Source organism: Narcine bancroftii, chromosome 1 (assembly GCF_036971445.1).
Source record: "Narcine bancroftii isolate sNarBan1 chromosome 1, sNarBan1.hap1, whole genome shotgun sequence".
Lineage (NCBI taxonomy): Eukaryota > Metazoa > Chordata > Chondrichthyes > Torpediniformes > Narcinidae > Narcine > Narcine bancroftii.
Genome location: NC_091469.1, coordinates 50,709,252 through 50,725,615, shown reverse-complemented (window position 1 = coordinate 50,725,615; position 16,364 = coordinate 50,709,252). Strand labels below are relative to the sequence as shown.

The 16,364-nt window shown below is 40.0% G+C and overlaps 1 protein-coding gene across 5 annotated transcripts in view; it reads right to left on the bottom strand.

Annotated features, from left to right (window-relative positions):
* The window catches only part of mtap (methylthioadenosine phosphorylase), a 227,050-nt gene that overhangs the window by 128,574 nt on the left and 82,112 nt on the right, over positions 1-16,364 (bottom strand). For all 5 annotated transcript variants that reach the window (XM_069926833.1, XM_069926816.1, XM_069926842.1 and 2 more), the window contains 2 exons: positions 10,427-10,485; positions 4,406-4,573 (listed from right to left, as the gene is read on the bottom strand). In XM_069926833.1, coding sequence (XP_069782934.1) covers positions 4,406-4,573; positions 10,427-10,485 — 227 coding nt within the window. The remainder of the gene's footprint in view (positions 1-4,405; positions 4,574-10,426; positions 10,486-16,364) is intronic.

Genomic DNA, 16,364 nt, shown 5'->3' with positions numbered 1-16,364 from the left:
GAGGAAAAACCCAACACCCAACCCCAACCAACCAATTTTCCCCTGCAACCGCTGCAATCGTGTCTGCCTGTCCCGCATCGGACTTGTCAGCCACAAACGAGCCTGCAGCTGACGTGGACTTTTTACCCCCTCCATAAATCTTTGTCCGCGAAGCCAAGCCAAAGAAGAAGACATTGTCCAATGAATAAACTGTTGCTATCCTTCTCTGTTAGTCTGCTGCACATCATTCTTGTTAGTGCAAAGCTTATCTTGAGTGTACAAGGTCACATCTGCATTCTGTTACTCCTTAGTACTGGGTGACTCCTTCTCCGGTCCCATCTCATGATGTTTTTACCTTACAATAGATGGAATTAAAAATTTGGGAATAATGACAGATAATAATTTACAAAATTTACACAAGTTTAATTACACTCTTCTTATAAAAAATAGAGAAAGGTTTACAGAAATGGAAAGACTTGTCGATTACTTTAGTGGGAAGAGTAAATTATATTAAAATGGAGGTGATGCCAAGATTATAGAACTTTTTCAATCATTGTCTATTGCACCACCTAAAAATTTCTTTAAATTATTAACTAATTACATAAGGCAATTCCTATGGCGTAACAAAGTGCTGAGAATTTCACTGGAAAAACTAACATGGGATTATAAACTGGGAGGATTTAGCCTTTCAGATTTTAAGAAATATTATTTATCAGCACAAGCAAGATCTTTATTCTTTGAAGAAGACAGACCCCCTCTTGGATATGAATAGAATTGAATTCAATAAATGAGACAGCTAAGTATTTTATTTACAAGTGGAATGTAAAGTTAATAACAAAAAAAAGACAAATAACCCTCTATTAATACATATGATTAGAATATGGCCGGAAATAAATGAGTGTTTTGAAAAAAAAATGAGGTACACCATTATGTAAAAATGTTTTGCTGCCTATGAATCTGGTTAACAAAATATGACAATGGAAAAAGATATATTGATGACTGTTATGTCTTTTGAACAATTAAGAAATAAAAGTAACAAATGGAACTTTCTTTTGTTTTCTCCAACTAAGAATGTTCCTAAGAGCCCCGTTTGAAATTATTGAAATAGGACAAACAATTTATAACTAAGATGTACTATATTCTCCAGAATGAAAGTGTAAAACCAGGTTTACAAAGATTGAGAGAGATGGGAATTTGATCTAGATGTTGCAATAATGGAAAGATGCTGGTCTGATTGGTGTTTGGATAGTATGATGTCAATTATAAATGCAAGGTACGGATTAATGCAATATAATTTCCTACACCAATTATATCTCACAACATAGAGGATGCATAAATCAAAATCTGTAATATTGGAGATGTGTTTTAGGTGTAGGCTAGAATAGGAACATTTTTACATGCTACATGGTCGTGTGTGAAGGTTGAGACCTTTCTGGCAGGATATTACTGAAATAGTACTGGGCAGCCTTTATGGGCGACCTGGATATCTTTTGGGCAACTTTATTGAAATAAACTAAATCACAAATTTCATTTGTTAAAATAGCCTTAGCAGTGGCTAAGAAATGTATTGCAATTACTTGGAAATCCGACTTCTCTCTACATTTAGTACGATTGACTGCTGAGATGAATAGTTACGTACCTATGGAAAAAAATACAAAACTCAAAGAATAAATATGGCATGTTTATCAAGATATGACAGCCATATTTGGCTCATATAAGGGCCTGTTTATAATTATAATTACAATAATAAAAAGAACAATGGATACTGCTATAGTATAAATACAAGCAACTTCTTCAACGAGAATTTAAAAAAAAATGATCATCATGTATGTGAGACTTGATGGTGTGTGGATTTAAATTGTGAAGGGGTGGGGTTATTTTGTTTTGTTCTGTGTTTTTTGTAACATATATATACACACACACTAACACTTTGATATTGGAGAGTTTTTTAAGCACATTTATTAAAAAAATAAATATTCAAAAAATTGTTATGGTGGCTGTAATGGATTTATAATTTGGGGAGAATTTGATAATATTTAGAGTAGGTTACATACATACACACATTTTAAAACAGATTTTATTTGAAAGACTGAAGAATTAATATTCAATAATTGCAGAAAGAATGGAGAATGCTAAGCACATTTCACAAGTAGGTGTTAATTGAACTGATGTCATAAAATGAATAGATTGGAGACACTCTGGGTGTTGGAAGCTCTCTTCAAGGGTTTTGACAGAGTGCACAGAAAGGTCACTTCTGGGTTTTGTTTACCTAAGACAACATCTTGACCAAGGAGAAGAACTCCTGTTGTTTGCTGAGGAAGGTGGGGATTTTGCAAGTGAGGGAGTCACATGGGCTTGCTGGAAGTTTTAGTTGGGGAAAGAGAGAGAGAGAGAGAGAGAGAGAGAGAGAGAGAGAGAGGAAGAGAAGAGAAGCCCTGTCAGCTTGTGTGTGTGTGACACTGCAAAGCAGTTGAACAGTGCAAGTCAGGAAGAGATGGCTGAAACTGATGAAAAGTTCCAAAAGCAGTGGATGGCTGGAAGTGCTATCTGTCTGAGGTTTCTCTTGGAATAAGAGAAGGAACTCTGTCATAACTTGAAAGAAAGTGATTACCACCTGGAAAACCCTGATGGGGCAAGTTTCATTAGTGAGACATTGAGGTGACTAATGGTGGTACATCAGTTGTGGAAATCCTGGAACAACAAATCTCTCTCTCCAAACCCTACAAGAACCTTCCTAAACAGTAAACATTTACCTTTCGAGCACCAAAGCCTGGTGAACTTTATACATGTTGAATTCTGTGCACAGTATAAGAATTGCCTGCATCCAGAGAACTTAGAAGAAGGAAAAGTGAGATTGAACCATGAAACAAAGAACTTTTCTTAAATTTACACACACATTACATTCATGTGCGCTTAGAATTAGAGAGGAGTTAATTTGAGTTAGTTATGTATAGAGTTAAGTTAAAGTTTGATTCTGTTTTCATGTTTAAAGTTGATTAAGAATAACTTTTATCTTAAAAACCACTTGTCTTTGTGAATGTCTATTGCTGCTGGGATTTGGGGTCCTTTGGGCTCGTAACAATGCGCATATGGTTTACAATTCAAAATTATACACAATCCTTTATTCGGATATCTAAAATCCGGAAAGCTCCAAAATCCAGCATTTTTTCCTGGTGCTGGTACAGCGGAGGGAGAGAGAGAGAGACAGTAGCGCAACTAGGTTGGAGGGGGAGAGAGACAACTGCGGCACTCAGGTGGGTGGGGGAGACAGAGATGGCTGCGCGACTCAGGCGGGAGAGAGACGGCAGCACGACTCAGGTGGGTGAGGCGGGAGTCAGCAGCGTGACTCAGGTGGGCGGGGGGGAGAGACAGCAGCGCGACTTGGGTGGGCGAGGTGGAGAGAGACACCAGTGTGACTGGAAGAGGGTGGGTACAGCAGCACAATTCAAGTGGGCAGCTGGCTTTTGTTCTGAAATCCAGAAAAATCTGAAATTTGGAACACACTGTCCCCCAAGGGTTCCGGATAAAGGATTGTGTACCTGTATAGTTCTTTTGTGTCTTGTCTATATCTTATCACAGATGAATTATATAATTTATTTCCTTGAAGTACCAAACTCAAACTGACTGAAATTTTACTAAAGCATTTCAAATTCTCAATGAAAAGAATAAATAACATTTAAAATCTGTGATCAGGAAATACATCGTTTCTTTACCTTAGAATCATAAAACATTACAGCACAGAAACAGGTCCCTTTGGCCCTTCTAGTCTGTGCCAAACCATTTTTTCACCACTCCATAGCCCTCCATACCTCTCCCATCCATGTACCAGTCTAAATTCTTCTTAAATGTTAAAATTGAGCCTGCATTCGCCATTTCAGCTGGCAGCTCGTTCCACACTCCCCCTCATGTTCCTCCTAAATCTTTCCCCTTTAACCTATGTCCTCTCGTTTGTATCTCATCTACCCTATGTGAAAAAAGCCTTTATTCACTGTTTATCCCCTTCATAATTTTAAATACCTCTATCAAATCTCCCCTCATTCTTCTATGCTTGTTTTCCATGTCTTCTTAAACTAAAATAAACCGATGGAGATAAGCAGTAGGGGAGAGGATAGGAATGAGAAATGCAAATGCAATAAAAAAGAGTGTATATATTTCTATTTATGATAGGATTAAGTATAAACTATGCACATTAATTTCCAACAAATTATCAATGAAAATAATCTACTGTGGAGAGACAAATAGTAATGATTGGAAAGTGGAATTAAAGAAACAATGAGACAGAATATATGGACACAGATTTATCAAATTCTCTCATTTATAATAATTAGAAAATATCATTCATTATAATCCAATTTGTAATCTCAACTGTTGACTTTACAATCAAGCTTTGACATTTGCTTTGCAGGTATTATGGAATTAAAATTACCTGTCGATAAACTGATCAAGAATGACAATATCCCCAGGCTGGATTTCTTCTTGCAATGAACCACAGGCTGTTGTGGCAATAATATGGGTGCATCCTTCATTCTTTAATGCCCAGATGTTTGCTCGATAGTTGATATTTGACGGCATAATGAAATGCTGCTTCCCATGTCTATTTCATAAAGACAAATGGATTATAGAATATCATGTTGAAATGATAAATACACCAATAAACACTATAAAATCTCAATGGAAAACAGCAGAAATAAATTGCCACACAAACCTTAAAACAAAGCAGCCCAATTAACTGGGTTCACAGCTGTAATGTGTACCATCTATAGCAGTGGTTTTCAAACAGTCCCCCTAAACTCACATTCCATCTTATGCAATCCCCATGCCATAGGTGCTCTATGATTAGTAATGGGTTGGTTAAGATGGTATGTGAGTGGGAAGGGAAGGCTGAGAACCACTGCTCTATTTTGCTTTAGAAAAATTGTCATTGGCCCATTTCCTTTGGAGTTATGAAACCGTGCACCTAATGAGTCAATTAGGTATGATTAAAACAGTGGTTTTCAAACCTTTTCTTCCCATTCACATACCACCTTAAGCAATCCCTTACTAATCACAGAGTACTTCGAGTACTTATAGGGATTGCTTAAGGTGGTATGTGAGTTTGGGGGAGGGGGTTGCAGTTTGAAAACCACTGATCTGTAGAATGGCTAGCAGCGACTTGCCAAGAACTATTTCACAGAACACCCCAAATTTGTAAGCTCTAATACATAGAAGTGCCAGGGCAGTAGCCAAATCAGAACAATCTCAACACCCAATAATGCTCATTTCAACCTGGAAAGATGCCACAGACTTTTCATCAAAATTGGGTTAAAATACTGCAACTCCAATACCTGGATTAATGATCAGCTTGGGTATAAAATTAAAATTGATTGGAGGTTTTCCAAAGCTAAATTGATGATTACCTAGGCCTGAGGATTTATCATTTTTCCACACCAGACACAATCATTGCCATAAATAATATCAAACATGGCTGTCCCCTCCATCCACTGCTGCAGGGGCCCTGCATGGGTCCAAATTTTAAGTTTGTCCTCATTCAAAATCCTTCAACATCCTTCTTTCCTTCCCCCTTCTCTTCCAGTAAGCTATCTTGCTCTCCATCCCAGGGACCTCTTACGCTTAAACATGGAACAGAGGCTATTACAGCACAGTAGAGGGCCTTTGGCCCTCGATGTTGTGCCTACCTATACATTTCAACCAAAAAATTCTTAATCCTTCCTATCTTTTAACTCTTTATTTTTCTATTATGCATGTGCTGTCTAAGTATCTCTTAAATAAACCTAATGTTTCAGCTTATACCACCACTCCTGGCAAACCAGCCCACAGCTCTACGTGTGTGTAAAAAAAAAATCCTGATGTCTCCCTTCACTTTGTACAGATGCCCTATGCTGTTTGCTACTCCCATCCTGAAAAAAAGCACAGGCCATATACCTTATGTATGCCGATCAGAATCCTGTAGCCCACTAATCAGTCTCTTCTCATCCTTTTTCACTTCAAAGAGAAAAGTCCCAGCTCTGCTAACCTTGCCTTATGAGCCTCATTTTCCAATCCAGGCAACATCCTGGTAAATCTCCTCTGCACCCTCTCCATAGCTTCCACATCCTTCATGTAATGAGATGGTCAGAACATAATGATCTACGTGTAGTCTCATCAGAGATTCGTAGAGTTGTAACATGACCTCTCTACTTTTGAATTCAATCCCCCACTAATGAAGCCCAGCATCCCATAGGCCTTCTTAACTATCCTGCATAGCAAACTTCAGAGGTGTATGGATTTGGACCCTCTGTTCCTCCACACTGTAAAGTATCCAACCATTAACCCCGAACTCAGACTTCAGGTTTGGCCTTCCAAAATGCATCATCTCACACTTATCCAGATTGAACTTAACCTGCCAATTTTCTGCCCATCTCTGTATCCTGTCTATATCCTTTTGTAACCTATGATAACCTTCAACGCTCTCCACAACTGCTCCAATCTTCTCCAAACTTACTGACCCATCCTTCTGCTTCTTCAGGTAATTTCTAAAAAATGTCAAAGTGCAGGGCTCCCAGAACAGATTCCTGCACAATCCACTCGTAATTTACCTCCAGGTGGACTATCTTCAGTCCACTACTACTCTCTGCTTTCTTGAGGAAAGCCAAATTTTTAATCGACACAACCAAGGTTCCATGAATCCCATGCCCATATCTTTGTAAGCAAGTCTCTCACATACATCACATCTTATGTTACCTCCTCAAAGAATTTATTTAGGCTTGTTAGGCACATCTCCTCTGATCTCACTGTCCTTTGTACCAGGACCTGGCTTTCAAAGCTGCTCTGAGAATAATTTTTCACTTGAGAGAAACTGCGTCGTCCCTCTAGGTAGTAACAGAATACTGAATCAAAAATGCAGAGAACCGAGCCATACCAGCTTAATCTAACCTCAGCGATTAAAATTATTTTGATATCAGACCTAACCCAAAGCTGACCCACAACAAAGGTCACACTTGTAGTTAGGTTCTGCTGTGGAGTATCTTCACCGCACAAATGACAATGTTTGAAAAAAAAAATTCATCACCAAATGGTGGTAAACAAGAAAATCTGCAGATGACAAAAGGCTCAGTTAAAACCTGACAAAGGGCTCAATTAAAAATATCAACCTCCAATTTCTATTAACCCCTCCTCCAGTCTCACTTTCCCTTCCAGTCTGTCATCTACAAATTTGCTGACGATATCACAGTAGTGAGGTGTATAAAAAGGGATGAGGAGTCAGCATGAAGGAGGGAGATTGAAACTTGGCTGAATGGTGCACTAACAACAGAATCCACTCAATGTCACCATAACAAGGAGCTGATTGTAGATTTTAGGAAGGAAAGCCAGAGGTCTACAATCCAGTGATCATTGGAGGATCAGAGGTGGAGAGGGTGAGCAAATTTAAATTTCTGGTAATCACCATCTTTCCTGGGCCAAACATATTAATGCCATCATGAAGAAAACACCTCAGCACCTCTCCTTCCTCAGGAGTTTGCAGAGGTTCAGAATGCCATCAGAAACCTTGGCAAACTTCTACAGATGTATAGTGGAAAGTGTGTTGACCGGCTGCATCACAGGGGGCACCAATACCTATGAGCAGAAAGTCCTACAAAAAGTAATGGACACAGTCCAGGACATAACAGGCAAAACTAACTCTACTGTCAAGAACATTTTCATGGAACACTGCCATTGGAAAGCAGCAGTAATCATCAAGGATTCACACCATCCAGGGCATGCTCTATTCTCGCTGATGAGGAAAGAGGTATAGGTGCCAAAAGACTTGCACCGCCAAGTTCAGGAACAGTTGTTACCCCTACACCATCAGAATCCTCAACAACAAACTGAATCAGAGACTCATTTAAAGGATGTTTGCTTGCTCTTTATTTATTATTGAATGAAAACAGTTTATTTACATCTTTCTTTGTTTACATTTCTCTCTTTTGTTAACGCATCTTTTCTTGAGTACAGTTTTTTTAACACTACCAATAAGTGGTAATTCTGCATGGCCTGCAGAAAAATGAATCACAGGATTGTATGTGGTGTCATGTACATACAATAAATCTAAACTTTTACATTTGAAATCCTTTCCTCCACCTCATTCCCTTCCTTCTCCTATCAGAGATAAGACCCTCTGCCTTCACCCCATCACTTGAAGTTTATTTATCATCTAAGTGTACCAGTATAACCCAAAATAACAGCGTTTTCCAGTCCACAGTGCAAAATAGTGCAAACACACATTTAAACATAACAAAATATATAAAAACAGTACATATCTATATATATATATATTATGCTTTATTAATAAATAGTAGTCTTGGAGAGTAGTTTTAGAAGTACATCAGTCATTCAACATTCTCACTGCCTGTGGGAAGAAGCTGTTCCTCAGCCTGGTGGTTCTGGCTCTGATACTTCTGTATCTCTTTCCTGACGGCAGTAGATGGAAGATGCTGAGTGTGAGGTGGTAGGAGTCCTTTCTGATTTTGCGAGCCCTTTTTAAAAAAAGATCCTGGTAAATCACATCAATGCAGGGAGGGGTATCCAGTGATCCTCTTTGCCCCTTTGATGGTCCTGTAGATTGATATCTGATCCAATGTTCTACAGCAATCATACCACACTGTGATGTAGCAGACCAGAATGATCTCAATAGTCCTCCTGTAGAGAGTTGACAAGGTGGTGGCCCATAGCCTTTCCCCCCTGCAGCCTTCTAAGGAAGTGCAGTCATTGTTGCTCTCTACTCTCTCCACTACTAATTCATTAAGGTGCAATGGAAGTGGAGGGTGGCCGTCCCTGGTCTTCCTGTATTCTCCGCTTCTTTTTCTTTTACCCTCCCACCTGTATTCACCCGTCAATTTTTACCTCTTAGCCTGTGCTCCTCCCCCTTCCTCCTCCTTTCCCACACATTTTTATTCAGAGGCCTATCTGATTTTCAGGATTCTTGACCAAGGACTCAGTTCCGAAACATGGGTTGCATGATTTGCTGAGTTTTTCCAGCATTTTTGTGTATTGCATAATTCATTACCACCTTCTTAAGAGCAATTAAGAGTGGACCATAAATGCTGGCCTTTCCAACAACCCCTACAGAGCACAAGAAACTCTAAAATTGAAGAGTGGCGTGGTTAGTATAGCTAACGCTATTACAGCATCAGTGACCCAGGTTTGAATCTGCCACTGTCTGTAGTAAGTTTGTACATTCTCCCCGTGACTGAGTGGGTTTCCTCAGGGTGTTCCGATTTCCTCCCACATTCCAATAACAGAAAGGCCTGTTACCGTGCTGCATTCCTAATTCAAAAAATGTTTAAATTATTGTTCTTTTGTCAAGGAATTTTCTTAGATTTCATTTCTTCTTCGATTTCATTTCTAAACCCATCACATTGTAAGGGATTTGATTAATTTAGAATCATGAAACAGCAATGTATGGAAGGAAACATCCAGCCCATCATACCTGTCAGCTCTTCTATCCAATTAATCCCACTCCCTTGCAAACTTCGAAGGAATTATTCCATTCTAATAGAAGGAATAACCAGAAGTAATAATAATGCAGATATCCAGGTGATATAGTTGAACAAAAAAAAAATTGTACATTCAGCCACTCAGAATTGTCATAGTAACACGGACACTACACATAAGCATAGGATTGTTTAATCTTTACCTCCTCAGTCATATATAATGTAAAAAGATACTGCATCTGGTGGATGGAGAGCAGAATCACAGCACTCCCACAGTGTCCAATTGCCCAGTTTTCTCCCAAAATGATAGCATCTATGATTGGCAGTAGCCACAAGGAGTTGCAGACTCCAGGGATGCAGAGGACTAGGAGAAATCCCGTTTGAGAAGGAAAAGCAGAGATTAACCACAGGACAGTGAATACAGTGGCTGACTAATGAGGGGTGCTGCAGCTGAAGAAATCCACAGGTGACGACCGGCTGTTAGTGACTCGAAGCAAGGAAGCCACACAGACTGTGAGCTGCTAGCGAATGCGATCGAGGGTTAAACACCAGACTGCAGTCTGTTGGAGACTGGCTCAAGAACTGGCTGAAGGGGTACCAGGTTTCGGAACCAGGATGCGAGAGGGTGCCAAGGGCACTGAAGGAAAGGTTTGATCATGTCAGAGGTTCGGATCTGTGGCTCAGGCTGCTCATGGTCTGGACTGGACCCTGCGGCTGTGGGGTCTGCAAAAGCGCTGAAGGTGAATCCACGGACACTTGGTGACTCTGAGGGAACTCTCTCTTGGTTCTCTTTCTCTGACTGTAAGAGGCACCAGGCAATTTCTGCCAATGGCTAGTTTATCTGCTTTACCACGGACGAATATAAATTCCGTGTAATAATGAACAGTCTTTATTACATGACAATAAATTGAATCTTGAATATTGAAAGATAAATAGCAATAAGTTGGGCAAATAAATCAATCATTGATTTCCAAGTAGTAACATACTTTCAAATTTACCTTGAAAGGAGGACACAATTAACCCCTTTGATCTTCCCCACTAACAGGGCATCTGAAGGCTGTACAGAAACAAATAAAGGCAAAGCATTAGACAAGTAAACCACAATTCATTGGTTGGCTCTCAACTTTTACACCTTCATTCAAACCATACAGGAATGGTAAGAGGCAGGATCAATGCTCTGTATCACAGGGTGGAGGACAGGTGTGGCAAATAGGGATAAAAGTTAAATATTGCAATCCACAAATCTTGAAAGCTTAACCTATAATTTTTTTTCAGGTGTAACATCATGTTTTAACTTATGCATACTTCTCTTAAGTTGTGCTGGATGAGGAAAAAAAACATTTGGAGAGGTTCTAAATTATAAATAACTGAGTAATCTTGGTTTTTACTGAGCCTCACTTAAATGCTAATCTTGTATATAATGAGGTAACCAAGGTAAGGTTGCCTTATACATATAAGCCTGTGAATTCTAGTGCAGATGTTAGGGTGTGTAAGGAGCATCAAACTGCCTGTTGTATATTTTCATACACACACTCTGGGTATCAGAGTTCCCCAAACTGCTGTCTGGATAACAGTGCTAGCCTGGTCCTTCTTTTCCAGGAGTGAGGAGAGCATCTCAGTCCAGCACTTGGAGGAAGGAGGATAGGATCAAAAAGAGGGTGGGCAAGAACATTGCTTGTTGGAAGGGGTGGAAGTTGAGACAAGGAGAATTGGAATCTGGGTTGTTAAAGCTAGAAAATTACTAAGGATTTGGAAAAGACATAGGCTGGCCTGAAAATGGTGGGGACCTCACAGACCAGGATCAACATGGAAATTACAGGGTCTGAAGCAATATCCTTTGAGTTTGTAGTGTTAAGCTCTGCAACAGCAACTGAGAGATACAAATTAATGGGTCAAGTTTAAACAACATTTATTAACAAATGAACAATAATAGAATTAACCCAATAAACTTAACACCCAAACACCAGCCTTAATGGCAACTAAATACGAACAACAGATTATTATATGGTGGATGTGGGAAAAAAACCCAGACCATTACAGCCCAAGCTCAAATACCCCAAAAATCAATAAAATTCCCTGCAAAAATGCCCCCAAGTCACTCACATCCAGTCTGTCAGTCAAGAAGGAACAGCTCACAGATCTGGTACTCAGACTTGGGATTATTTGTTTCCTTGCCCACTGGTCTTTCAGTTTGAGGCTGTATCCAGATGATCGTGGTCCCTATAGACTTTCAACCCACTCAGGGGAACATGAGACTTGCTTGAATTTCAAATGTGACAACAACCACCTTTACTTCCTTCACCCGGGAATTTTCACAGTGACCTCCGAGTCATCACATGAGGTTCATGCCTCCGAAGCCCTCCTTAGGGTAATCAAGTTACCTTCCATCACGAGTCTTTCAAAGCCCTCTTTAGGGTTAACAAGTGACCTTCTGGCATGCAAGTCCTCTCCTTTGCACATCCTAGTGTGGGTGGTCGTGTGACTCCCGGCACACCGAGTCCTCCTCTTGAAAGGGGACAGGAGAGGCACTGCTGAGTCCCACACACACTCTGGGTATCAGAGTTCCCCAAACTGCTGTCTGGATAACAGTGCTAGCACCTGTGGACAAAGTAGCTCAGTCTTCCTTTTCCCATTGAAACTACTGGGTTAGCACACTGACATACAGCTCCAGAAGGCAGTGCTAGCACCTGTAAACAATGCAACTCATTATCTGGCTTGCTGAAGCTACCCGTTGAGCATGCACAGTGAGACCGACTGTTTGTCTGACTGCCTGCAGTCCCATCCACCGACCAACCTCTCCAAAACCGGTGCACTGGGCTTTTTAAACTGCCCAGCGTGTTCCTCCAGCTCTCCTCATTGATGGGGAGAGGTTAAAAGCCACAGGCTTCCTCTCCTGCGAGCACAGACTTCACACCTGTGGTTCCCATGCTTTGACAGCTGTCAAAGTTCCCTAGTGGTAGCCCAGTGCTAATACAACTCCTAGCAGCTGGCAAATCCCCTGCAGTAGGTTCAGTCTTGTCCTCAGTCAAAAATAAAATTGTCCAAGGTCCATAACAGCAGGAGGATGTGCAAAGACCATTACTGCTGTTATTGCCCAATAATGGGTGCCCACAGGATAGCATGGACCAGCAGCACTCCAAAAAGTACATTGCATGATGAATTTCATCACCCCACTTGCCTCATTACAGAAGCTGTAAGAGGTCTACCACTGAAAGCAAGTGCCAGTGAAATTTTCCAAGTGAGACAAAGTCACTGACAGGTTAAATTGATTTTCCAGTTCATGAAAAAAAAAGTAGCATTGTGCAGTTGAAGTCTCGGGTAAGAATATATTCTCTCCATAGCATGGATAATCTATAACTTACTCATTCACTGTAGTTGGCTTGCAATAATTCTTCACACATCCACTTCCAAGACACACATCAAGTTAAGCCACCGTCCCTCAAAGAATTCTCCTGCTAACTGTACTTCTCCTGATTTACTGAACCCAGTTTATGCCACTATTGCCAATCCTTGAATTAACCTTTTCTGCTCCTTTGCAGACCCTGCTTCTGAAAAGGGATGTGATACTAAGACGAATCTTCATACACTTTCACTGTTCATTATCCTTTTCAGCACAATGAGTCTTGCGGTCAGATGTTCAATCAAATCACATTCACGTAAAAGGCTGTGGCAGGATGGTAAAAATATTGTTTTTTTTTAAACAAAGAAGGTTATGTTTATTTGACATCTCATTTTCTTTAAGTGTGAATTAGGTGGTTCTGAATCAACACATTCTTTACTGCTCCGTATACTGACAATTGATCAATTGGCCAACTGTGGTTATTTATTATTATTTTCTTTTCTCTTTTTTAATTGCACTTAAATTGTTATTAATGTGTTTTATGTGATGTTTAGTTTTCCAAAATTATATTTTATTCAAAAAATTTGCAAATATTAACTAACTTGGTACATTCATCAAACACAATAAAAGACCTAATTTAATTTGCTACCCAGTTTATATCAGATTATTATCATTTTTTTCTGACACATAGCATCTTGTCTGGTCGTGTGTCTGTGTGTTTTGCACCAAGGGCCGGAGAATGCGGTTTCATCAGGTTGTGCTTATGCAATCAGATGACAATAAATTTAGTTTGACTTAATATAACCAATTAATCGCAATGTGCAATAAAGGACCTTAAATTGTGGCCTTTCCCCAGTGAGCCTTCATAATGGCTGCACCAAGTTTCAACACATACTTCAGCGTAGTTCTAGAATGTGCTAGTCTGCCACACCAAGTTACTGACAGCTCTTTTTCATTTGGAGGCCAGCAGCAAACCAAAGGCTATCTTTCACAAAGTTAATCATCTTTCAGTGTCAGTGGGAATAGACCTAAGAGCAGGGTCCTCTGTTACTTAAAAAGGCAAGTCCCCATGATGTACTCTACATCCTTGATCTTCTCTGGGAATCCTCTGTTGAAGTGGGTATCACATCATTGGAAAGACTTGCTCCAAATGCTCAGAGGTTCTGGAAGAAAAATAATGGACTGTAGCAGCCCACAGTTGTCACTGTAGGCTGACACAGAAGACGCTGTTCGAACACGGCAATCGAGCAGGCTGCATGCTCCCACAGGCCGCTACAAAACAAGCTCTGCCAGCCAATCGCCGGCGACGGTTTGTGAAAAGGCCAACTGGGCAACACAAACCACACCTGTCAATGACACTGCAGCAAAACAGCCCGATCCAGCCAATTGCTGATGGTGGGTCATAAGGACACCAATCAGAGCCTGAAGGGACAGGGTCATGCCTGTCAGTCTCATAGCAACCAAGACCTGCCTGACTATATAAAAGAGAACAGCCAGTTTATTAAATCAATGTCAACTGCACTCCTTGTTATGTGTGTTTTATTTCCGAGCTAGATCCTTGAGACATGCCACAGTGGTGACCCCAACTGGTCCAAATGGCATTTTTGGACGCAACCCTGGATATTGAAATCGAAGACCAATCTTCAATCAACGTGGTCTCCCTCAAAAGAAGAAAAATCAAAATCAACGGTAAGAAGAGAGGAAGAGAAGACAACGGAGGAAAAAGGTGAAGGCCTTACCTGTCCGAAGAGGCCCGCTGTGGAGAGAGGAGCCCGCTACCTCAGGTCGGTAGAAAAAGAACTACAACAATGGCTCGCAGAGCCGAGTAAAAGTGCGCAACCGCGCATGAAAAAAAACACACCGACGGGAGGGGGGACCAGCTGGGGAGTCGATCTCCACAGCCGGCAACGACAGCTGCAGAACACCTGCAGCAAGAAGAGACCACAGAAGACAATAGAAACAAGAAAGAAGAGAAGGAAAGGGCAACAAAGAAACAACAGATGGCCAAACCAGAGGAAGAAGAAGAGGAAGAATACAGTGAAATAGATGAAGGGAAAGGCAAGGTAAAGGATATACTTTCTCTTGTTAGAGGATACATGGAGTCATTTAAAGAATGGCAAACACAGGAATTCAATGATTTAAGAAGAAGAATAAACAACACAGAAGAGAAAGTGAATAAAATAGATATGACCTTAACAGAAATGGGGGAAAAAAATGGACAAGATGGAAGAACGGGCAGTAGCAGCAGAAATGGAGGTAGAAGACTTAAAAAAGAAATTGGAGGAATCTAATAAAAAAACTAAAGAGACACAAGAACTACTAGCTCAAAAAATAGATATAATGGAAAATTATAACAGAAGAAATAACATAAAGATAGTGGGCCTTAAGGAAGATGAAGAAGGCAAGACTATGAGGGAGTTTATAAAAGAGTGGATCCCTAAGACCCTAGGATGTCCAGAACTACAGCAAGAAATGGAAATAGAAAGGGCACATAGAGCATTGGCCTCTAAACCACAACCACAACAAAAACCAAGATCTATTGTAGTAAAATTCCTAAGATATACTACAAGAGAAAAGGTACTGGAGAAGACAATGGAAAAAGTAAGAGAGGGCAACAAACCACTGGAGTATAAAGGGCAAAAAATCTTCATTTATCCAGATATAAGTTTTGAACTCCTAAAGAAGAGAAAAGAGTTCAATACAGCAAAGGCGATTTTATGGAAGAAAGGGTATAAATTTATACTGAAGCATCCTGCGGTATTGAAAATATTTATTCCAGGACAACAAAACAGACTATTCTCGGATCCAGAAGAAGCACGAAAATTTGCAGAACAATTACAAAAATAGACTGAGGGATGAAGACGGGTAATGAGAGTAAAAATGATCACGATTGATATGTATGTGGGTAAAGACAAAAATAGACTGAGGGATGAAGAGGGGTAATGAGGGTAAAAATGACCACGATTGATATGTATGCGGGTAAAGAGGTATAAGAGTGAATAGAGACAATGTGCATACGTGAAAGTATCTGTAATTAGAGGAAAATATAGATAGTATAGACAAGAATTAATAAGGGAAGGTAATGGAATAGAGAGAATAAGGAGGGAATTAAAAGAGTGACCTTTGTGACATATGAAAAGTGAAATCTTTTCTGGGGGGGGCTGGGTGGGGGAAAATAGCGGTCACTGCAAAATCAGTTGACGCTTGCGAGTGGATTCGCAAATCCAAATGGAGAGGGGAGATGTGGTTGTCCGACAAGGGATAAAGGACAACTCAGGAGGGGAAGGGGAGATTGGGGATAAAGAAGATAGAAATAGGAGAATAAGGAAAATGTTGGATGTTGTAGGAATGTTGTCTTGTAAAGAGTTGAAAATAAGAAAACAGAAATGGAAAAGGAGGAAAGGTAATGATGGAAAAACAGAAAGAGAAGATAAACAAAATATAAAAGGGCTACGCTGAACTATATGACTTTAAATATTAATGGAATACATAACCAAATTAAAAGGAAGAAACTACTAAATTTACTGAAAAAGGAGAAAATAGATATAGCATTTGTCCAAGAAACACACTTAACTGAATTGGAGCACAAGAAATTA